Raw genomic sequence first — 24037 nt, forward strand, 5'->3', positions numbered from 1 at the left:
AAGGTTAAGACAAACGGGCTGTTCAGAGCAGGTTATAAAAACATTATTAGCTGCCAGGAAACCAACTACCAACGCAACATACGCCAGAATATGGAATAAATTCCAACAGTTTGCCAGAGAAAAAAATATTAACCCGTTGACACCAGAGCCACATACAGTACTGGACTTTTTACAAACAGGACTCACGAAAGGTCTGGGTTACCATACCATCAAGGGCCATATCTCAGCCTTAACAGCTCTCACAGGCACATCATGGGCGGCTCATCCTTTAATCAAACAGTTCACCAAGGGAGTGTTAAGATTAAGGCCACCAAAAAAGAACATTTTCCCGAAATGGGACTTACCACTTGTGTTGGAAGCCCTTACCAAGAGTCCATTTCATCCACCAAAGGACAGTACCTTGTGGCATATAACTCTTAAAACGGCTTTTCTTGTAGCAATTTCATCGGCTAGAAGAGTTTCTGAATTGCAAGCCTTAGGATCAACTGAACCTTACCTCTCATTCTTTCCTGATAGAGTAATATTAAGGCCGATTCAGGAGTTCATTCCAAAGGTCACATCAACATTCCACCTGAATCAGGACTGGACTCTTCCTTCCTTTCCGGGAGAAGATCCCAATGAACCTCACTCACTAGATGTAGTACAAGCACTACGTAATTACTTGGACGTAACTCTACAATTCAGGAAAACTGAAAGACTGTGGGTAATACCCGCGGGATATAGGAAAGGAGAGGCAGCCTCAGCTAGAACTATTGCATCCTGGCTGGTGAAAGCCATTCAAGTAGCTTACAGAACTCTCAGTTTAGAGCCACCTCTGCAAATAAATGCCCATTCTACACGTAGCATGGCTACGTCTTGGGCAGCATATAATAAAGTTCCGGCAGATAAAATCTGCCAGGCCGCTAATTGGTCAAACATACATACCTTTATGCGCCACTACAGAGTGGACCTGTCATCCCAAAGTTCTCTTGTGTTTGGAAAGTCTGTTTTGCTTGCAAGTTCATAATTAAAGTGTGTATTAAGCATCAGTATACCCTCCCTTCATTATTTTCCTAGTTATATCCCAAGTGTTATGACATGGAAGCATAGGGAAAACGGAAAATTGTTACTTACCTATCGGTAATTTTCCTTTCCCGATGCTTACATGTCATAATACGACCCTCCCTTCTAGGTTAGCTTCGGTGAGTTCGAGGCTGACATAGACTGGAGGGGGGGCGTGAGCATCTAGAATTTATAATCACATGGTCCTATGGGGTAGTGGGGGCGGGGCATCTACCCAAGTGTTATGACATGTAAGCATCGGGAAAGGAAAATTACCGATAGGTAAGTAACAATTTTCCGTTATCCAGAAAACCCCACCTTGCTGCAAGACAACATAGATGTTCAGAGCTGGAGCCATTGTCACTGAAAGCATGCACTGATTAACGGACTGGAGGCAGCTGTGACACTCCCGTCAGACAGTTTCTGTGACCAATGCTTTGGGATTCATTTTATGTTAAAGAGGACCTGAACTCTTGCACAGGACAGAAGGAAAACAGAGAAATGCACCCTGTGTATATTTACAGAGTTTAGCCTGTCTGATTCCCCCTCATCTGTGACTAATCACAAGTTGTAATTTGATCTCTCCCCTGTATCAGCTGACTGACAAGACAAATAAGCTCATTTAAAAGCACAGGATGTTAACCCTATGTCTGCTTCCATGAAAGCAGGAAGTAGACACACTGCAGAATTATTGCAGGAATTGTATCAGCTGTGACAAAGAAATGCTTTTCTGTAAAGGTTATTATGCTGTTCCTTATCTTTTAGAGTAGCGAGGAAGTTATGAGTTCAGGTCCGCTTTAAAGTAAACCTCTGGGTAAAGTTCATAAACTGAAAAGGTGGTGGCTGTAACGCTAAAGTCTGTTACACACCTTCAATTAGGATTAGCCAATCACTGACCAGTGTTACCACCTCCATGTAGTATGGGGGTCACAGATTATGAATGCTGTAAGCATATAGTGTGGGTAAACCCTCACACGATGTGACGTTGGTAAAATTGATCAGTGATTGACCAATCATAATTGAAAGTGTGTATCAGACTTATGCTGTGTACACACTGGCGACTATGGTCGTTTGAAACAGCTAATTAACGATTGTTCCGCCGACAATCGAGGAAAAAAACTTTACCCAACGATCATTAACACGAACGACAAAAGAACGACATCGGGAAGATGTAAATATCCGACCTTACGGATGGCATCTACGACAATCGTTACAAAACTATAGTGTGTACAGACATCGGCCGAGAACGATCGTTACAAGGGCCAATGCACCTGCGTTGAATTCTGCCCAGCTTCCGTACTTCCTTTGTAACGCGGCCGTAAAGATTGTTACATTGCTCATTTCAATTAAACTTTGTGTTCAAGTTAACAATCCTATATTTGTATCTATTGTAACTCCATGTTACTGTTTTTTTTCTATTATTTTATATAAATATGTACATAACATTTCCTTCTGATCGTTCTTTTCTGTGAGACAAATCGTTAAAATGTGTATGATGATCGCTGCATCCCATCGTTGCATTCCTATCGTTGCCATATCGTTTGTCTTTCAATTATCATTCCTAGCGAATGATCGTTATCGCAAGTGTATACGCTACGTACACACTTGCGATAACGATCGTTCGCTAGGAACGATAATTGAAAGACGAACGATACAGCAACGATAGGAATGCAACGATGGGATGCAGCGATCATCATACATAAGGCCTCTTTTCCACGAACTGTTGAGCTGTGTGCTCAGCAGGTAGTTACCAGGCAGCAGTGAGCAGTTGTGAGAGATTGAGAGGCATTTCACTGCCTAACAGCTCGTGGAAAAGAGGCCTTAAAGGGAAACTGAAGTAAGAGGTATACGGAGGCTGCCATATTTATTTCCTTTTAATCAATACCAGTTGCCTGGCAGCCCTCCTGGTCTATTTCTCTGCAGTAGTATCTGAAGAACACCAGAAACAAGCATGCAGCTAGTCTTGTCAGATCTGACTTTAAAGTCTGAAACACCTGATTTGCTGCATGCTTGTTCAGGGGCTATGGCTAATAGTATTAGAGGCAGAGGATCAGCAGGGCTGCCAGGCAACTGGTATTGCTTGAAATAAACATGGCAGCCCCAATATACCTCTCTCTTCAGTTCCCCTTTAAAGGAAACATCAGGCTTTACTCACCTGGGGCTTTCTCCAGCCCCTTTGCAGCCGACTGTCCCACGAGGTCACCTCCGCTCCCCGCCACTGTCCCGGGCTCCCCACACGGTGCAGAGGACGACCTACTGCGCCTGCGCAGTACGCCGTGGACAACGTGGCCATGATTGACAGCGGCGCTTCACGCAGCAGCAGTAAGGACGACCTCGGGGTCGGCCTGAACAGCGTGCAGGGAGCTCGGGACGGTGGCGGAGAGGTCAGCGTGGGACAGTCGGCTGCAAGGGGCTGGAGAAAGCGCCAGATGAGTAAAGCTGATTTTACTTTTTTTTGCCTGATGTTTCTTTTAAGGGTCCAATTCTGATTGGCCACTGATTGACCAATTTTACTTGTAGTATAGGAGCTATCCTGCATAATCCTTTAAAATTGTAAGCTCACAAGGGCAGGGCTCTCTCTCCCTTTTGTGTCTTGGAAATCATTATACATTTTATTCATCATGTTACTTTTATCACTGTCATCACCAGTCGCCTGTCCCCCGGGGAGAGCAGCTGACAGGAGCTGAATTCACCCCCCCCGACTCTGCCTATGTGAAACAGCCCTTCGGAATATCATTTGCATTCATACGATTATAATGCATTTATATAGTGATGTCACATACATTTTTAGCAACGCATCACAGTGTACACTAACCAATTCATGTCACTATCTGTCCCCCGGTGGGGGTCACAATTGGATGTCCCTTTCACAGTTTAGGGCCAATTTGAGAAGAGCTACCCTATCGGAATGTTTTCGAGATGCAGGGGGTATCCTGAGTGCTTGGATGAAACCCGCATACACAGGGGGGAGAACATGCAAACTCCATGCAGGTTTGAATTTTGTATTCAGTCAACAAACCGTCCCAATTTCAGTAAGGATTATCAATAAATAATGTGGTAGTGAACAAGCCTCAGGCACATTCAGTCAAAATGATCAGATCTATTCGATATCGACCTCTACAATCGATCTGTGTATGCTGCATTTTAGACTGAATTCGGAGCGGCGATTCAGGCGTCTTATCCTGGCAGGTTCTCTTTAAGGCATCTCAGCCTTTCCCAATTTTTTTAGAACCTTTCATTGCAAGAAAAGAACTCTTGCCCCTCTATTAAAATTATTTTCTCGTCTTACAACTGTACTCCGAGTCTATACATGGCATGATTGCCTAAGCTTGCTTCTGATTGGTTACATTGAGGCTAGTAGACCCTCCCATTTCTCCAGTCTTTATTTGGCCACACCCCTGTAGCTCTACAGCAGCTTCCTCATCCTGCGGGTCTGTTTGTCCATGCTAAGCCCCGCCCTGTCCACAGAGGAAGTGATCTCATCCAGTGCTTCATCCTGACGCTCCAACTTGTTCTCCGCCTCCAGCGCGATGCTCTTCAGCTTCATGAGGATCTGCCGATAAAAAGAGGAGAGAAAATTACATCTACAAATACCTACAACAGCTACACGCCTCATAGTTTTGGCATAGCTCCCAACTGTCTCTCTTTCGGAGGGACAGTCCCTTTTTGAGAGCCCTGTCCCTCTTTTCCTGATTTGTCCCTCTTTCTATGTAAATATATGTATTGATCTACTAAAAAAATGTGTTTGATTAACTCTACATTTTATTCCCATCCATTAAATTGATATATTACTAATTTTAAAATGTTAATATGAAGGAAAATGGACCAGGATAGAAAGGACCTGTGTGGTTTGAATTTATTGTATGCGTGACTAGGGGTGTGGTGGGGGCGTGGTCAGGGGTGTGGCAGGGGCGTGGCTTAAGTGTCCCTCTTTCTCATCTCAAAAAGTTGGGATGTATGCTTTTGGTTGAATCATATCTCTGAGTCTCATGTCATCCTCAGTGAATTCCAGCTGTCTGCTCACTCCTAGCCTGCACACACCGCAGCTGATTTTCGATCAGTATAGGCACAGAGTGAAGCCAAGTACATACTGAAATAAGATCATCCAAAGTGTGTTTAAGGACCGTCTGGGCTGAGAAGTGCTCATAATATGTTAGGGCTCGTTTCCACTATAGCGAATCCGCATGCAGGCACCGCATGCGGATTCGCATAAGCAATACAAGTGGATGGGATTGTTTCCACTTGTGCGTCGTGCGGGTGCGTTTTTGGCGTGCGGGGGAAATCTGCACGGCAGAGCTGTCAGATTTCGCGTGCGGCAGGAATGCGGGCGAATCGCCCGCAATGCTTTTAATAGGGAAATCGCATGCGGCTTTGTCATGCGGATTTCCCCGCGACTTCGCGTGCGATTTCGCATGTAAACCTATGGAGCTTTACACAGGCAGTGACATGGTTACATTCGCCTGGCTCCTTGCCATGCGAAATCGCGGGGAAATCCGCATGCGGAAACGCATCCGCATGCGATTTCGTCCGCGGTGGAATCCAGGCGATTCCGCACCGCAACAGTGGAAACGAGCCCTTAGTGCTTTATAAATAAAGCCTATTTTTAATAATAGCAGAGATCAGCATACACAGTGACGTTTACTATCAGCATAGGCACAGAGTTACAGCTTATAATGTACATACTGGAGGTAGCAGGGATCAGCACACACTGCAGCTAGTTCACTATCAGTAAAGGCACAAAGTAACAGCTTACACTGTACATACTCTAGGTAGAAGAGATCAACACACATTTTGCAGTCAGTGACATGACTATGTACCCTGTAAAGTGCTGCAGAAGATGTCAGTGCTATATAAAATACATAATAATAATAATAATAATAATAATAATAATAATAATATGGTAGGACATTAGACGACGACTATGGTAGGATTAGATTGTGAGCTCCTCTGAGGACAGTCAGTGACATGACTATGCATTGCTAGCGCTGTTTTACAGTGTGAAACTACAGTGTGTCGCTTCCGCCGCACCGAATCGCTCCGCCAGAAACAGGCCTTCAGGGAACACTGCGTCAGTATGCGGTGTTCCCTGTCTGGCCACCGGCCAAGCAGGAAGTGGCGTGCGCTTGTGGTCACTTCCTGCTTCGGGGTAGGAGGATATGCACAAAAGCGTATTGTAAAAATACATTTCCGCGCATGCGCGCCGATAATTGTTTAAAAATCCACGCGCCGCTATAGACTAACATGACTTCCGAGCCGACGCAGATTGCCGTAAGTCGACGCAGAAGCCGCGTGGTAACGTAGTTTTGGACGTCACTTCTGCCGCGTCACGCTGTAGTATCGAAGTATGAAAGTCTCCATAGACTTTTATTGCCCTGTGCTGGGGCGCGGTAGAAATACCGCATCACCCAGCTGTGAGGGCTGGAACAAACAAGAGCGTTTTTTTGAGGATTTTGGCAGCGCTGCGATACGCTAGCGTTTTGCCAAAACGCTCAGCTGATGTTAATGGATGGGGCAACTTCCACAGGAGCGTTTGCGTTTCCCAGAAACGCAAACGCAGGACCTGCAGCATTTTGGGAGCGTTAGCGCTTCAATGTAACGCTAGCAGAAACGCTCAGCAAAACCTAAACTGAGCGGTTTTGCTAGCGTTTTGCGGTTCAGCACACTGTAACAAAATTAAAAATAATTCACAGGACCAATCAGGATAAAAATGCGAAACGCAAAACGCTACGCACCCGCTGAGCAAAAAAATACACTGTTGCAAAACGCGACCGAAAACGTGCATGAATCCGCTTGCAAACCGCTCAGACAAAACGCTAGCGGTTGCGTTTTGCGTTTGCGGTTTTCAGTGGGTTCCAGGCCTCAAAGAGCTCTCAGGGTCTGTCTTTGTGGCGGTGCAGTCTCTCCTGGTACAGGGCCATGGTGTATTCCCTCTGCAGCGATTTCCTCTGGGTGTCAGTTAGCGCCTGCCCCGAGGTTATTAATGCAGCGGATCAGCTGTGTGTACGCTGGCTACAAACACAGATCAGCTCCAGCCTAATCCTCTCCCCATATAGGTCATAAATGTTTATGTCTACTGTATATAAAATGTGAGGGCTGCGGATTAGAGCTCTTCAGAGGGATTTACGGAACGGCTCGTTAGAGTAAATCAGCTTTCAAAAACTCACAGAGCGAGATTTCAGATAGCAGATCTGATTGGCCCGGCCCGGCGGTCACACACACGCCGTCCCTGAACTCACTCCAGTGTGCCCAAAGCCCCAAACAGGCGAGCGCAGAGGTCACTCGACATAGAGAAGCTGCTTGACATGGACCTGAACTCAGAACTTCCTCACTGCTTTAGGATTTAGCACATAGTTTGCATTTGATTTGTATTCAATGTTTGTATTTAAGTCTCGGGGGTGGGGGAGGGGGGACCGCAGCCTCTGATGAGAGGATGTCGGTTTTTCTACCGAGGACTTAACCTCCTTGGCGGTAACCCCGTGTGTGACACGGGGTAAGCCGCCGGAGGGTGCCGCTCAGGCCCTGCTGGGCCGATTTACATAATTTTTTTTTGCTGGACGCAGCTAGCACTTTGCTAGCTGCGCCAGCACCCCGATCGCCGCCGCCGCACGCCCGATCGCCGCTATCCGGTGCGGTGCGCGGCCCCCCCCCCAGACCCCTGCGCTGCCTGGCCAATCAGTGCCAGGCAGCGCCAAGGGGTGGATCGGGTCTCCCAATGACGTCCCGACGTTGCTGACGTCGGTGACGTCATTCCGCCCCGTCGCCATGGCGACGGGGGAAGCCCTCCAGGAAATCCCGTTCTTTGAACGGGATTTCCTGATCGCCTATCGCCGGAGGCGATCGGCGGGGCTGGGGGGATGCCGCTGAGCAGCGGCTATCATGTAGCGAGCCCTGGGCTCGCTACATGATTTAAAAAAAAAAAAAAAAAAAAAAAAAAAACTGCTGCGCTGCCCCCTGGCGGTATTTTTCATACCGCCAAGGGGGTTAAATGTTCCCATTTATTGACCTTCGGGCTAATGGGGGGCGGCACGGGGGCGCACATGCGCAGGAGCGCGCAGCACCGCAGCAGCAGCCTTTTGGACGTGAAAGTCACGTCCAAAAGGCTAAAATGGTTAACCTGCACAATCGGCTGTTCTGTTTGATCACCTGTGTTAATTGTTGGCCGCACTTGCTGGGATTCAAGGCCAGCACCCGGTGACAGAGAGGACAGCGCGTTGTGTGTCCATCCCCAATCCCGAGACTCCGTACCGATATTAATCAGATAAGGACAGGATTGACAGGCGGAGACTTTTATTCCTCCCGACACTCTGCGTCTGATCGCCTGACCTTCCCCGTGATTTACAGCGCAATCCGCCGCCTCTGATCATGGAAAAACTCGTGGAGCGACGTAAGCCAGCCTGTCAGTGCCTTCTGGAATCATAAGAACTAAATGGATGGCTCCGGTGATAAGGAGGTGGAGGTATACGGCATTCCTGTTAATGATTAGATCACGCCAGATAAAGACACCAGAGCGGCGTGTGTAACCAGCAGGCTGAGGCCGCATTAATATATATTAAAGAGGCCCTGTAGTGACAGATAGTAGAGTGCAGTAAATGATTCAGGATACCCACTTTTATGTTAAATACCCTGGTTTCAGTGTCAGAAACACTCCCTATCTCTATATATTGTTTATTGGTGTGTAGCCCCGCCCTAACAGTGATGCTTAGCCTAGGCTGTTTAGCTATGCAGAATTGTCCTCATAGAGCATTTTTGGAGATCAGGTATATTTTCTACTGGCTTTGGAACTTTCAGTAAACAAACATTCTGCAGTGGTGCACCTGACAGGAAAAAGATGTTACCACCAATGATACATTTCAGAATATGAATCAGTGAGCGGAAAGATTTTACAATGGGCAAACACTGACTAAATAATGTATCAATTAATATTGTTAAAAAATTAGTTTTATTCATTTTGTTATTTTCACTGCAGGTTCCCTTTAACGTAATTATATTATACTGGTGGCCAGTAAAATGAAGAATCCATTTTAAGACCTGCCTGCTGACATTAAGTTTAAAGGGAAGGTTCAGGGAGTCTTAAAAAAAAAAATCCATATCCACTTACCTGGGGCTTCCTCCAGCCCGTGGCAGGCAGGAGGTGCCCTCTCCGCCGCTCCATCTCCGGTGGCCGACCCGACCTGGCCGGCTGCCAGGTCGGGCTCTTCTGCGCTCCAAGGACGGGCTCTTCTGCATCCCACGCGGGCGCGCTGACGTCATCGGTCGTCCTTCGGGCTGTACTGCACAGGCGCAGAGCTACTGCGCATGCGCAGTACAGCCCGGAGGACGTCCGATGACGCCAGCGCGCCTCTATGAGGCGCAGATTGGAGCGCAGAAGAGCCCGACCTGGCAGCCGGCCTGGCCAGGTCGGGTCGGCCACCGGAGATGGCCGGGAGCCTCTGGAGCGGCGGCGAGGGCACGTCCTGCCTGCCACGGGCTGGGGGAAGCCCCAGGTAAGTGGATATGGATTTTTTTTTTTTTAAGACTCCCTGAACCTTCCCTTTAAACCACATGTGACCCAAATACATAGCAGATCTGTTGGAGCTATATGCCCCTCCATGCACCCCTGGCTCTGTCAATCAGAGGAATTAGGTTATTCCCAGGATTCACTTAACTACTATAAGACCGCCTCACTGCACAGCGCTGCGATCTACGGCATTGCTGTACTGGGGACAGCCGTGTCACTCGGCTGTCCCCTTGGGAGGCACACAGAGAGGTTGGCTCTCGTAGGCTGATGTCTATGAGGCCTGGAACCCACTGAAAACCGCAAACGCAAAACGCAACCGCTAGCGTTTTGTCTGAGCGGTTTGCAAGCGGATTCATGCGCGTTTTTGGTCGTGTTTTGCAACATTGTATTTTTTTCCCCAGCGGGTACCTAGCGTTTTGCGTTTTGCGTTTTTATCCTGATTGGTCCTGTGAATTATTTTTCATTTTGTTACAGTGTGCTTAACCGCAAAACGCTAGCAAAACCGCTCAGTTTAGGTTTTGCTGAGCGTTTCCACTAGCGGTTCAATACTTTACATTGAAGCGCTAACGCTCCCAAAATGCTGCAGGTCCTGCGTTTGCGTTTCTGGGAAACGCAAACGCTCCTGTGGAAGTTGCCCCATCCATTAACATTAGCCCAGCGTTTTGGCAAACTGCTAGCGTATCGCAGTGCTGCCAAAACGCTGCCAAAAGCGCTCCTGTGGGTTCCAGCCCTGAGAGTCGATCGCTGTGATTGGCTGGCGGGGGGAGGGAGGGGTGGGGACAATCCAGCCCCGCGATCCCATCTAAAAGACGTTAAAAGACCGGTTGCTGGATCGTCAGAAGAAGGTAGTAATGTGACAGAGCGGGCCAATCCCGTCTAATCTGCTCCCATTAGCATTAGCAGGAAGTACGGTGAGCAGACTGACAATAAAGATTGGTCGCAACGCTGTCGACAATATGTAATGTGACAATCACTCACCAATTCCGTATTACTAGGCCACTGTTGCCATGTAGGTCTCATGCACTAGAGACTCCTGGAGGCAGATTCACTGTGTGTGTAGTGCGTAGTAAACGGTTAAGATTGGTTGGAGGTGCCCTTACATGTACAATCACGATTGTATGTACAATCAGTAAACTAGAAATATCGATTTCGCACTGCAAATCGGGTAATTTCACTGCCACCACTCTCTTGTGTTCAGGGAGGAAAGAGACTCCCGCTAACTACTCCTAAAAGGAAGAAAACTTATTTACAACCTAGCTAGAAAATCAACAATTTATAAGAAAATAATAAAACAATGCGTTAGCATGACTGACTCTCCAGAGGAGAGATTGTTTGTAGCAACAAAGAACAGGCACAAGTCTGAACGATAAAATCGTTAGTTTTATTCTAAAACTACATACACACAGCCTACTTTAGCCTACAGATAAATATACCTGTCCAGCAGAACAGATCGGTTGATAGAGAGTAGATATGAAAGAGAAACAGAATGTTTTATAATACAGTTCAAAAACCGTTATTGGTAGTCCATGTGACAATCACAAGTCTTTTGAGAAAGTCCAAGATGGCCGATTGCCATAGAGGCCAAAAGCCCCTTTTGTGTGAATTAATCCAGGAGATTTTTGCCAGTGTCCAGCTGGCTGTCGGATGTAATTTGACAAAGCTTTCAGATGATGGACTTTGGATCCTGGACAACCTGGGCCCAGTTAAGTTATACCCCTCACTTCAGCAAGGAGGAGTTAGGGGGCGGGGATCACACACCTCTTTGGAACCGGAGATGAACCAGCCCCTTCTCATGACCTCAGACCGAAATATATCTAAATTAGGTTAGGTGTGGTATCTCCAAAACCGTACAGGTCATGTTCAATCTAACACCATTTTTGTGCTGATCAGAATTTATCGATAACAATGATATCAAATTTGAGGGGTCAGACCCCTGTGGTATTAGAGGGTTACTTTAAACCGGTCTTACTTCAGTTCTGGGAGTCCGATTGGCCAGGAAACCTCTCAGAACCAGCGTCCTGCAGAATCCCACCACCTGTGCAGATTTGATGGGCATAGAGATTTGCTATGCTATGAATTATGAAGAAAATGTGTAGAAAATATGGCTATTGGGGATTCCTAGGTCACAGTAGGTCAGCTACTTCCAGGGAACCTTGATAAGATCTGTCCCTACTGCTGCTCTGGGTGAAGGTGTCAAAAATGCAGAAACTTGGGCTTTATGAATTCTGTCAAGCAGAAACTAGATTGATGGCATCCTCACACAGCAGAGGGATTATGTCCTTCCAGGACCTGATAAGGGACCAGGGCTGAATGAGCTGCTTCTGGCCTCTTTGATGTAGTTTGAAAGCCACAAGTAAGGAAACATTTTCTAGCATTTGACCAGGAAGAGGGGAACTGTGTTAACCCCCAGCTGACCTGTTTATTCTTAAAGAGAATCTGTATTGTTAAAATCGCACAAAAGTAAACATACCAGTGCGTTAGGGGACATCTCCTATTACCCTCTGTCACAATTTCGCCGCTCCTCGCCGCATTAAAAGTGGTTAAAAACAGTTTTTAAAAGTTTGTTTATAAACAAACAAAATGGCCACCAAAACAGGAAGTAGGTTGATGTACAGTATGTCCACACATAGAAAATACATTCATACACAAGCAGGCTGTATACACCCTTCCTTTTGAATCTCAAGAGATCATTTGTGTGTTTCTTTCCCCCTGCAGCTATCTTCCACTGAAGTGTCAGGCTGTTTCTTCCTGCAGAGTGCAGACAGCTGTGCCTGTATGTAATTCCTCAGTATGTGAAAGCCCAGCCAGCTCAGAGGAGGATTTATCCAGCTTGTAAAAGATTAGAGAGCAGAGAGAAGCTGCCCTACTCTAAATAATACACAGGCAGTGTGCAGAGAGGGCCTGGAGGGGGGAGATGCATCACAGAACCACAACACTGAAGAACTTGGCAGCCTTCCAGACACAGGCTGACAAGTCTGACAAGAGAGAGATAAGTTGATTTATTACAGAGATAGTGATAGTATAAAGTGCTGCAGTAAGCCAGAACACATTAGAATAGCTTTTGGAAGTTGTAGGATGATAAAAAACAGGATGCAATTTTTGTTACGGAGTCTCTTTAAAGTGAACCGAGCACCTTTTTTTATCATTCAGGACATTTTTATAGCACATGAAAAATGCATGCCGACAATCTGTTTCATTATTAAAATAAACTTTCATTTTACCTTGTATTTCACATTCAAAGTAGATTAATTACCCTGTTTCAGCAGGGCTGCCCGGCCGTCCCCAGCCGCAGAGCTTTCAGGTCCCTAATTGTTTTATTGGGCTAATTACCAAGAGGTAAGCAATGCTATTAGACAACAAAGGGGGCTAGTAATTAGGACTGTTTCTTCAAAGACTGAGTTTGTGTCAATGTGTCAAGATAGCATCTCTGACTTCTGTAAATAAGGAATGTGAGAAGGGGAGGGGGGAACATGGCAGCTTCTATGCCAGGAGAGATTCCATTGAAAGAGAATGTGCTCAGTTCCCTTTAAAATGAAGCCTTTTTCCTATCTGCTATCATTTTTTTTAATAGTGGCTACAGGGAAAATTTTATAAGGCTCTAACTACTTTATTTGGACGAATAAACGTTTATCCGTCATATGGGGTATAATAAAATAAATAAATAAATAGTGTAATTTATAAAAAAAAAAAAAAAAAAAAAATTAATAAAAAAAAGAAACAGCCTGCAGCAGCGATCAGAGCCCACCAACAGAAAGCTCTGTTGGTGGGCAGAAAGGGGGGGGGGAATTACTTGTGTGCTGAGTTGTATGGCCCTGCAACGAGGCCTTAAAGCTGCAGTGGCCTAAATTGTAAAAAAAAATAGCCTGGTCACTAGGGAGGTGTAAGCCCAGGGTCCTCAAGTAGTTAAAAACAATTGGTACTCGGGCCTTTTCCCATGAAGCCCCTACTCTAAGGAATTACTTCCACAGTCAGTGAGAGAGGCTCCTTCTCTGAACAGCTCTCAGAAAAGGCTAAAACCCCACCTCTTTTCCCGAGCCTTTGAGACTGCGGAACGCCGGGTCGCATCGCTTTGAGTCCCCAGGGAGAAAAGCGCTATAAAAATATTATTATTATTATATATATCGTGACGGATAAGGTGATTTTTTTTGATACCCAAATTTTGGGTTGTATAGTGCTGGGAGACGGCTAAGGGCTGGATCTGATGGACGTCTGAACCAGCGGCCCGGCGTCTCGTTGCAAATGCTTATCTGCAATCGTGCAAAAAAGCATTTGTCGGGTCTGGGAGGCGCTTCCTTGCCTGCAGCGTTTTTCAACCCTGGAGGGGGACACAGAAGCAAGATGGTAAACAAAGGATCAGCTAGGCATTGGGCAGATGACAGCGAAAGTTGGGATCAAAACACAGCATTTGCGCAAATGACGGTAAATGTCGGTAAGCAATAGTACTGACGGATGTCCATTCATCTAAATAAACAGAGTTGTAAACAGCGGTAAATGGGCCAGTTCAAAAACTGCACGAGACACTAGAGTATGCAAGCACGAGCAAGGTCAGGTAGCTAAGCAAGCTGAAGCCTGCTCCACAGCGTACTCTGCACCCGCCAGCACGCTCTACATAGGGCAACAGCGGCACATGGGGAGGAGACGGCTGGGTCATAGCTTTTGGTCTATTTTTTAGGCCAAAAGTGTGTGAGTATTGGGGGGGGGGGGGGGGGGAGAGGGGGGTCGGGCAGGGTATGCAGGGCACAGGGCCCGATTTACAGTTACAGTGGATCAGAGGTGAACTTTTACTCATTGCATAATTGTGTTCCTTTCCTATTGTTTATAGGGCATTCCTCAAGCCAAATACTTTTTTGTTTTTGTTTTAATACTCTAATTCCCTATAAACTAAATAAACCACGCCCACAGGTTTTCAGAGAGCCTTGGCAGTAGAAAGGGCTCATGGGAGCTCAGTCTGGGCAGGAGGAGGAGGAGGTGTTACTAGCCATTGATTTCAGAGGCAGAGGGGAGGAGGAGGAGAGGGGTTAGATTTTTTTTTTCACAGGCTTAGTGATCAAGATACAGATACGCCTGCCTCTGTGTAATGTTTACAAACAACATGGCTGCTGTCATTGTATCACAGGAAGAAATAATAATTTTCTATTAAAGCTGTTTGCAGCTATATTTGCTGTGTAAACTATCTAAACTTTAGATAAGATATATAGACAAGTTACTTGTTATAGTTAGTTTTTCATCTCGGATCCGCTTTAAACGATGATCTGCTGGCAGGTTGCAATTTCTTAGTGCTACACTATTAAAAATCAGATTGAAATTGACTTTAAGCACAACTGTACTTCAACGTCAATACAGTATTCTGTCTGATCTCCTAAAACGCATAAAAAAAAATGAATTCAAACCTCTCGCCTAGAATGCCCAGATACAGATATCTGCGGGCCTAGCGCCTATCCAAATCACACTGGTAGTTGTAAACAACCGTGATGTCATTTCCTGTCTACCCAAGCATGCTAGGAATAGCATGTGGGAATTATCGCAGGTAGCTGCAGAGATGACTGCACTTTGGCCGTGTGGTTAGGATTCTGCAATGTGATGGCTTTTAATTCAATTAACTCCCTGACTTCCTCATCAGGAGCTGTGGTCGGTTCTGGTCGCTGATGACGATGGGGACTCCTCCGTTTGCGACTCTTGCTGTGTTTCCTGGCTGCACTAGACACAACCAGAGGCCACAAGCACATGTCCAGGAGGACTCTGGCCTCTGAAGTCTGGCCAAGCCTTAAACAAGTGGTCAACAGCTATTTCTGAACGATGACAGGCTGTCTAGCCTGGGGACACAGAACTCACCACGGAACGTCCTCATCCCAGATGAGAGTGAAAGTCAACACTTCGCAAGCCACTGCCACTTAGGAGGGGGGGGCTCAGGCCCTATCTCTGTATGATGCTGGAGGGTGCCATAGACTCAAGGATTCGCCTGAAAGTAAGCCTACCGTATATGCTCGAGTATGAACTGAGATTTTTTTTTGCTCTTAGATTCCCTCAAAGAAAAGAAGTCTCGATTTATACTCAGTTCAGCGCATGGCATGCGGGGAGGGGGGCCCAACTGTCTAGTGTCCCTCCCCTCTCCCATGTCTAGTGGTCTCTCCTTCCTCCCCACACAGAGGATAAAGCAGGGTTTGCATGCTATAGGGAGCGCGACCTTGAGAACATATTCAACAAGCCTTTCTCAAAGATGTTTAGAGGGTTCCAACGCTGGATCAGTGGGCACCAGGAGGATCCGGTTAAGGCTTTGCCAGTGCTGGATCAGTGGATACCACAAGGATGTGGTTCAGAGGGTCCCAAAACTGGATCAGAGGGCACCAGGAGGATCCAGCTCAGAGGGTCCCAGCTCTGGATCAGTGGGCACCAGGAGGTTGTGGTTCAGAGGTCACTGTCCCAACACTGCATTAGAGGGCACCAGGAGGATCCAGCTCAGAGGGTCCCAGTGCTGGATCACTGGGTACCAGAAGGATGTGGTTCGGAGGGTCCCAACACTGGATCAGTGGGTACCAGAAGGATCCGGTTCAGAGGGTCCTAGCGTTGCATCAGTAGGTACCAGAAGATCTGCTTTAGAAGGCCTCAGTGCTAGATCAGTGGGCACCAGGAGGATGCTGTTCAGAGGGTCCCATCGCTGGATCAGTGGGCACCGGGAGGATCTGGTTCAGTGGGTCTCAATGCTGGATCAGTGGGCACCAGGAGGATGTGGTTCAGACGGTGCCAGCGCTGGATGAGTGGGCACCAGGAGGATGTGGTTCAGACGGTGCCAGCTCTGGATCAGTGGGCACCAGGAGGATGTGGTACAAATGGTGCCAGCGCTGGATCAGTGGGCACCAGGAGGATATGGTTTAGATGGTGCCAGCGCTGGATCAGTGGCCATCAGGAGGATGTGGTTCAGAGGGTCCAAGGACTGGATCAGTGGGCACCAGGAGGATGTGGATCAGAAGGTCTCAGCGATGGATCAGTGGGCACCAGGAATATGCAGTTCAGATGGTCCAAGCACTGGATTAGTGGGCACCTGGAAGATGCGGTTCAGAGGGTACCAGTGCTGCATCAGTGGGCACCAGGTGGATCCGGATCAGAGGGTCCCAGTGTTGGATCAGTGGGTACCAGCTGATCTAGTTTAGAGGGCCTCAGTGCTGGATCAGTGGGCACCGGGAGGATGCGGTTCAGAGGGTTCCAGCTCCAGGTCATTGGGCACTGGGAGGATGCGATTCAGAGGGTTCCAGCTCTGGATCAGTGGGCACCGGGAGGATGCGGTTATGAGAGTCCAAGCACTGGATAAGTGGGCACTTGGAGAATGTGGTAATGAGAGTCCAAGCACTGGATCAGTGGGAACCAGGAGAATCCAATACGCCTCTAGACTATACAAAGGCTTCCCATTACTGAAGTATTCAAGTTTCGTTCTTTTTTTTGGTTTCCCTTTAAATCCAGAAGTTATAACAAATCGTTGTGTGCTGGAGAGGACCGAGCAAGCCAAAGTTTTATAAGATTGCAGCTGATCGATCAATAACAATGTGTAACGCCTCCCGCCTCGAAACCTTCCAAGTTACTATCAAGTTACAGCGCGATCGGCGAGCCCTCCAGGATTCCGGCTGGCCCGGCCGCGTCTCCCTGACAGGTACACGGTAAATATTTGGGTTACGTCTTCTCTCTCCGCCTTCTGTAGCATTAATCTCCACATCTATCCTTCTCAGTTCATAAATCTCAGCTGTACCGCGGCGGGGAGAAGGCGGGGCCCCGGCTATTATTTCAGCTTGGTGCGGTCGCTTGGTCGTTACTCTCTGTCACGGGATTTTTTTTTTTAATATTTATTTTTTAAACAAGATCGCTTTAATATTTCCAATTTTCCCGATGTGATGGCGTTCCTTCTATTGGATCCGACTCGGGAACAACGTGTTAATTTCGTGTTTTAAATGTCCCGTGCGGTTTAATGAATTAGAAGCCGGCGCAAACCCCAGAAACCACATCGCTGTGCAAACAGCGCCGGTCTCTCTTCTGCACCTACTCGCCGTGTGTTCCTCGGACAAATTACCTGTCAGCCCGGAGACCTCAGACACCGGCCCGCTGCTCAGAGTCATCAGCCGAGAGGGCGCAGCGCCCAAACCACCGCCAACGGTTTACATACCTGATCAGAATAATATGTCGTCCGACAAGTGATGGGAGAAGATGTCTAATGATTCAAGACATCTGTAATACCTACATTTTTACAGTAGTGATAATTACTTACAGAGGACATGTCAGAATTTCAGCAGCACAGTGGCCTTGCCTTTCACCATTTGGGTCCCCAGTCCAAATACCAGCCAGGGCACTATCTGCACAGTTTGTATGTTCTCCCCCCTTGTCTATGTGGGTTTTCTCCGGGCACTCCGGTTTTCTCCCACATCCCAAAAACATAGAGATAAGTGAATTGGCTTCCCCCTAAATTGGCCCTAGACTACAATGCGTACACTACACGAAACATACCTAGACATAGGACTATGGTAGGGACTAGATTGTGAGCCCCTCTGAGGCACAGTTAAAGAGGAACTCCAGTGAAAATAATGTAATTAAAAAAGTGTTTCATTTTTACAATAATTATGTATAAATGATTTAGTCAGTGTTTGCCCATTGTAAAATCTTTCCTCTCCCTGATTTACATTCTGACATTTATCACATGGTGACATTTTTACTGCTGGCAAGTGATGTCAGTGGAAGGAGATGCTGCTTGCTGTTTTAGCACTTGGGAACAGCTGTAAACAGCTGTTATTTCCCACAATGCCACAAGGCTCCCACAGTGTGATATCAGAACCATGGTCCTGACATCACACTGTGGGAGGGGTTTTACCACAAAATCAGCCATACAGGTAAAGGAAAAGCTTTCTCATGGGAAAGGGGATATCAGCTACTGATTGGGATGAAGTTCAATTCTTGGATACGGTTTCTCTGTACCGCTCTGGGGAAGATGTCGGTGCTATATGAATACTAAATAATAATTGAAAAATGTATTAATTGACATACAGTGTGACAGGTCAACATGCAACACTCACCACTGGCTGGGGTGAGGGGCGGAGGGAGGTCGACACATAGTTGTCAGCCATACGAGTTGTCAGCCATAAAACCTTTCCCCCCCGGGCTTCCTCCAGCCCCTTGCAGCTGACACATCACTGGCAGCATCTACGCTCGCAGCCGCCGGCCTGGGGTCCCCACCGGTGTAGAGGCCGACTTCCTCTAGTGCGCCTGCGCAAGCGCCACTGTCAATCAAGCACACGTTGTCCGCGGTGTACTGCGCAGACGCAGTGGTTCTGTGCCTGTGCAGTACACTGCGGACAACGTTAACTTGACTGACAGCGCTGCTCGCGCAGCGGCAGGAAGGCCTCTGCAATGGCGGGGACCCCGGGCTGGCAGCTGAGAGCAGAGATGCATCATAGGACATGTCGGCTGCAAGGGGCTGGAGGAAGCCCCGGGTAAGTATATCAGGGGGCAGCATTTTATGGCTGACAACTCCTTTAAAGAGAACCCGAGGTGGGTTTAAAGAATGTTATCTGCATACAGAGGCTGGATCTGCCTATACAGCCCAGCCTCTGTTGCTATCCCAAACCCCACTAAGGTCCCCCTGCACTCTGCAATCCCTCATAAATCACAGCCATGCTGTGAGGCTGTGTTTACATCTGTAGTGTCAGTCTCAGCTGCTCCCCTGCCTCCTGCATAGCTCCGGTCCCTGCCCCCGTCCCTTCCCTCCAATCAGCAGGGAGGGAAGGGATGCAGGCGGGGACTGGAGTTCTGCAGGAGGCGGGGAGAGCAGCAGACTGACACTATAGAGATAAACACAGCCAGCTCTGACAAGCTGTTTGTCAGCAGCGTGACTGTGATTTATGAGGGATTGCAGAGTGCAGGGGGACCTTAGGGGGGTTTGGGATAGCAACAGAGGCTGGGCTGTATAGGCAGATCCAGCCCCTGTATGCAGATAATAATCTTCAAACCCACCTCGGGTTCTCTTTAAGGGGGGCAGTAGGACAATTTCTATTAGATGTCATGCTAAGATCTATTGGAGATCTGTCCGCAGTGTGTAGGCAAGCAATAGATCTCTATGTGATCAAGGATTAGTCGGGGAAGGGGGATGGGGTGAGTAACAGTAAAAAACTGTTGTCATTCACCTGAGATAGAAAAAAACAAAAATTTTGTTTTGTCAATCGCTTATTAATTTTACCACCTCCATGTAGTGTGAGAGCAAACAGACTGAATACTTTGAACATATTGAGCTTGATTCACAAGAGTGCTAACTGTTAGCACGGCCGTTTTCACGTTTGCGTGCAAATGCAAATTTTCGCGCGAAATCGTTATAGTTTTTGCGCACAAACGCAATTTTTCGCGCGAAAACGATAACAATTTCACACAAAAATTCTCGTTTGCGCGCGGAAACGTTTAATTGGACGTGAAAATTAGCGATCGCGCGCAAACACGAAAATTTACGCGGAAACGGCCGTGCTAACAGTTAGCACTCTTTTGTGAATCAAGCCCATTGTGTATGTAGGTTCTAATACTACATGAAAGTGGTATCATAGGCCAATCAAAATGGGATGTGTGTACCAGGCTTTGCATACAAGGACGATCTATTTAGGATTCGGATCATTGATACAGCCGTTTATCCCTTCAGTTTATTTTCACTTCAGATTTGCATTAAAGAGGTACTGTATTATTATTATTATTATTAGGCTTCAGCCTATGACAGCCGAGCACTGTCATGTCTCCCAGGGGGACAGCTGTGTCACATGGTTGTCCCCAGTACAGCGCTGCCTTAGATCGCTGCGCTGTGCGGCTATAAAAGACGTCTAACAGCCTCCTAGGGGAGATCGCTGCTGGAAGACTGAAGGTAGAGCGGAGCTCCGTCATCCATGCGGGGATGCGCGCGCATCAGCGTGCGCGATCTCCGGCAAATCCCCGCCCCTGGACTTGATGCCAATTGGCGTTAGGCGGTCCTGGGGCTGCCGCCTCGATCACGCCCCTTGGCGTTAAGCAGACTTTAGGTAGTTAAAGGGAAGGTCCACGGAGTTGGTAAAAAAAAAAAAAATACTGATCCACTTACCTGGGGCTTCCTACAGCCCGTAGCAGGCAGGACGTGCCCTCGACGCCGCTCCGGTGGCTCCCGGTCTTCTTTGGTGGCGCACCCGACCTGGCCAGGCCGGCTTCCTGGTCGGGCTTCTCCTTGCGCTCCAACGTGCGTCTCACACGGTCGCGCTGACGTCATCGGACGTCCTACGGACTGTACTGCGCAGGCGCAGAACTACTGTGCCTGCGCAGTGCAGCCCGGAGGTCGTCCGATGATGTCAGCGCGACCACGTGAGACGCAGGTTGGAGCGCCCAAGAGCCCGACCTGGAAGCCGGCCTGGCCAGGTCGGGTTCTGCAGCGGAGAAGCCTGGGAGCCTCCGGAGCGGCGTCGAGGGCACGTCCTGCCTGCCACGGGCTGGAGGAAGCCCCAGGTAAGTGGATTAGTATTTTTATTTTTTTTTAACTAACTCCGTGAACCCTCCCTTTAAGGTTTTACTGCAAAAAAGTTCAAAGGTTCGATAGCTCTGCTCTGTTTTATAGATTAAAATACAGAGTCTGGATTCTAAACTGGAAATATGACAAAATTATTCAATTTTAACACAAAAAAACCCCTATATAACTGAAAATAAAAATAGGAGACCCTTTTCTTTGCTACTATTGTTCTATTAATTATCCATGCTACACGTACAATTCATTATATCATAAGGTTTTTTTTCACTTCAGGTTTGCTTTAAGCTCACATAGGCCTAGTGCACACCAGAGCGGTTCTGCTGCGGTTTGCGATCCACTTGCGGCTGCGGATCCGCTAGGGTAATGTATTTCAATGGGCTGGTGCACACCAGAGCGGGAGGCGTTTTGCAGAAACGCATACTCCCGGGCTGCTGCAGATTTTGGATTGCGGATGCGTTTCTGCCTCAATGTTAAGTATAGGAAAACCGCAAACCGCTCTGAAAAACGGCACTTCAGAGCGGTTTGCCAGGCGTTTTTTGTTACAGAAGCTGTTCAGTAACAGCTTTACTGTAACAATACATGAAATCTACTACACCAAAACCGCTACACAAAACCGCAAAACGCTAGCTAAAACGCTGCAGAAAAATAAGAAAAAGCGTTTCAAAATCTGCTAGCATTTTGCGGATCTGCTAGCGGTTTTTGGTGTGCACTAGGCCTTAAAGAGAAACTCCGACCAAAAATGGAACTTTATCTCAATCAGTAGCTGATACCCCCTTTTACATGAGAAATCTATTCCTTTTCACAAACAGACCATCAGGGGGCGCTGTACGACTGATATTGTGGTGAAACCCCTCCCACAAGAAACCCCTCCCACAAGAAAAGTTCGAACTTTTGTCAGTTTCCTGTATTGTATGTCTGTGAACCTTGCTGCATTGTGGGAAATAGCTGTTTACAGCTGCCAAAATAGCAAGCACAGTAAAATGTTCACTGGAGTTCCTCTTTAAACCTTATTACTTTTGAACCCTTTCGTTACCCAAACTTTGTTGTATTTTACAGAGAATAAAAACTGAACCTATGTTTCCCGTAACCAACGTCAAAACAACGATTCTGGCCAATTCTGAAAATAGGTCCCACCAGTTTCGGCATAAACACAAATAATTAGATCAAGAGAAGAATTCCCATGTGTCGAAACGCAATCCGCCAATCTCGCTCTGCGGCCGCGATCCCCGTAGCGGAATCTTCCCGGTAACAGCGATGCTGAATGATGGAGACGTGCGGTTCCCAGAGACCCGCGATGTTGCGCCAAACTTTCTGCTGAGAGGAAAAGTGTCCCGGGTCCACAAATACACAAGCTGTCATCGCTGCCAACCACCTCATAACTAGTGTGGTTACGCTCCTTCCCGGATACACCCACAAATGTGGCGCTTTTAGGAATCCCGAGTCCTTACCAGCAGCAGCGGCGAAGGGGGGAGGGGGAAAAACGTAAAATGCCTCCACATTATTAAAGCCATACCTCATAGATCCAGAGGAGCGCTCTGTCGCCAAGGCCGCTTTTACGGGACTCGGAAAAGTCAGGCCCACTCAGTGAGCGCCAGAAATATCTCCCCTCCGTCCAAAAGGGGAAAAAATTGGCTCAAGATATGAAAAAAAACAAAAACTTGCTATAATCACACATTACAAAAATATTTATTTTGAAAAGCAGCTGTCCTGAAATTCTCTTACAGCAGAGTGATATTTTTTTTTTTTAACCCGGTTTGAGAATGCTTGTAGCCACACACCATACAATTTTTTTAAATATCTGTTCAATTCAAGAATTGCAATCAATTTTTCTGACTGATTGTAACATATCAAAAATCTGACCAATGTACCACACACGTATGTTCAATTATTCCCCAATTATGATAAAAAATGATTGAAAACTCAGAGAAAATTGCTAGGGTGTGTATAATAATAAATTGACAATCTAACACACACCATACAATCTTTAGAAAAATTGAAGAAAAATTTCCAGCATTCCAGATCGATAAAAATCAGAAAAAAAAAAACAGGAAATCCAAACGGATCTTTCAGTCGAATGAAAAAAAAAGCTCTCGATTTTTTCGGGAGAGCCGGTCATATTTATCGAATTGCCGTAAAATCGGATCATTTTATTGTATCGTGTGGGGCCACCTTAAGCCTGATGCAGCGTAGCTTTAACGCCGCCGGCTCCCGTGCACGTTGTGTTCCTGCCAGCACAAAACTCATAAGAGTTTTGGTATGGAGGCTGCCGTGTTTATTTCCTTTTAAGCAATACCAGTTACCTGGCTAGCCTGCTGATCCTCTGCCTCTAATACTTTCAGCTATAGACCCCGAACAAGCATGCAGCAGATCAGGCGTTTCTGACATTATTGTCAGATCTGACAAGATTAGCTGCATGCTTGTTTCTGGTGTAATTCAGTTCACTACTGTAACCAAATAGATCAGCAGTTCTGCCAGGCAACTGGTATTGTTTAGAAGGAAATAAATATGGAAGCCTCCATATCACGCTCACCTCGGGTTTACTTTAAAGACAACTGTGCTTCACTCCTAATCATAATCAGGAGCCACTATCACTCTCTGATTACTGTGAGCCAATCACAGTGATTTCAAGTAAACATATAAAAGGGCTCTGGTCCTTAAAGAGAAACTGTCACGAAAATGTTAAAATTTAAGGCCTCCTTTCCACGAACTGTTTACAGGCAGTGAAATACCTCTCAAACTCTCACAACTGCTTGCTACTGCCTGGTAACTGCCTGGTGATTGCTCACTGCTGCCTGGTAACTGCTTGTTGCTGCATGATAACTGCTTACTTCTGCCTGGTAACTGCTTGCTGAGCACACAGCTCAACAGTTTGTGGAAAGGAGGCCTCAAACACATACAAATAAGAGGTAAATTTCTTCCAGAGTAAAATGAGCCATAAATTACTTTTCTCCTATGTTGCTGTCACTTACAGTAGGTAGTAGAAATCTGACTGAACTGAC

At 47.0% G+C, this 24037-nt stretch overlaps 1 protein-coding gene across 4 annotated transcripts in view; it reads right to left on the reverse strand.

Annotated features, from left to right (window-relative positions):
* Positions 1-4408: 4408 nt before the first annotated feature.
* The window catches only part of SNAP47 (synaptosome associated protein 47), a 56077-nt gene continuing 36448 nt past the window's right edge, over positions 4409-24037 (reverse strand). For all 4 annotated transcript variants that reach the window (XM_068235176.1, XM_068235175.1, XM_068235173.1 and 1 more), the window contains exon 6: positions 4409-4594. In XM_068235176.1, coding sequence (XP_068091277.1) covers positions 4448-4594 — 147 coding nt within the window. In that variant the 3' untranslated portion in view covers positions 4409-4447. The remainder of the gene's footprint in view (positions 4595-24037) is intronic.

This window comes from Hyperolius riggenbachi, chromosome 5 (genome assembly GCF_040937935.1).
Source record: "Hyperolius riggenbachi isolate aHypRig1 chromosome 5, aHypRig1.pri, whole genome shotgun sequence".
Classification (NCBI taxonomy): Eukaryota; Metazoa; Chordata; class Amphibia; order Anura; family Hyperoliidae; genus Hyperolius; species Hyperolius riggenbachi.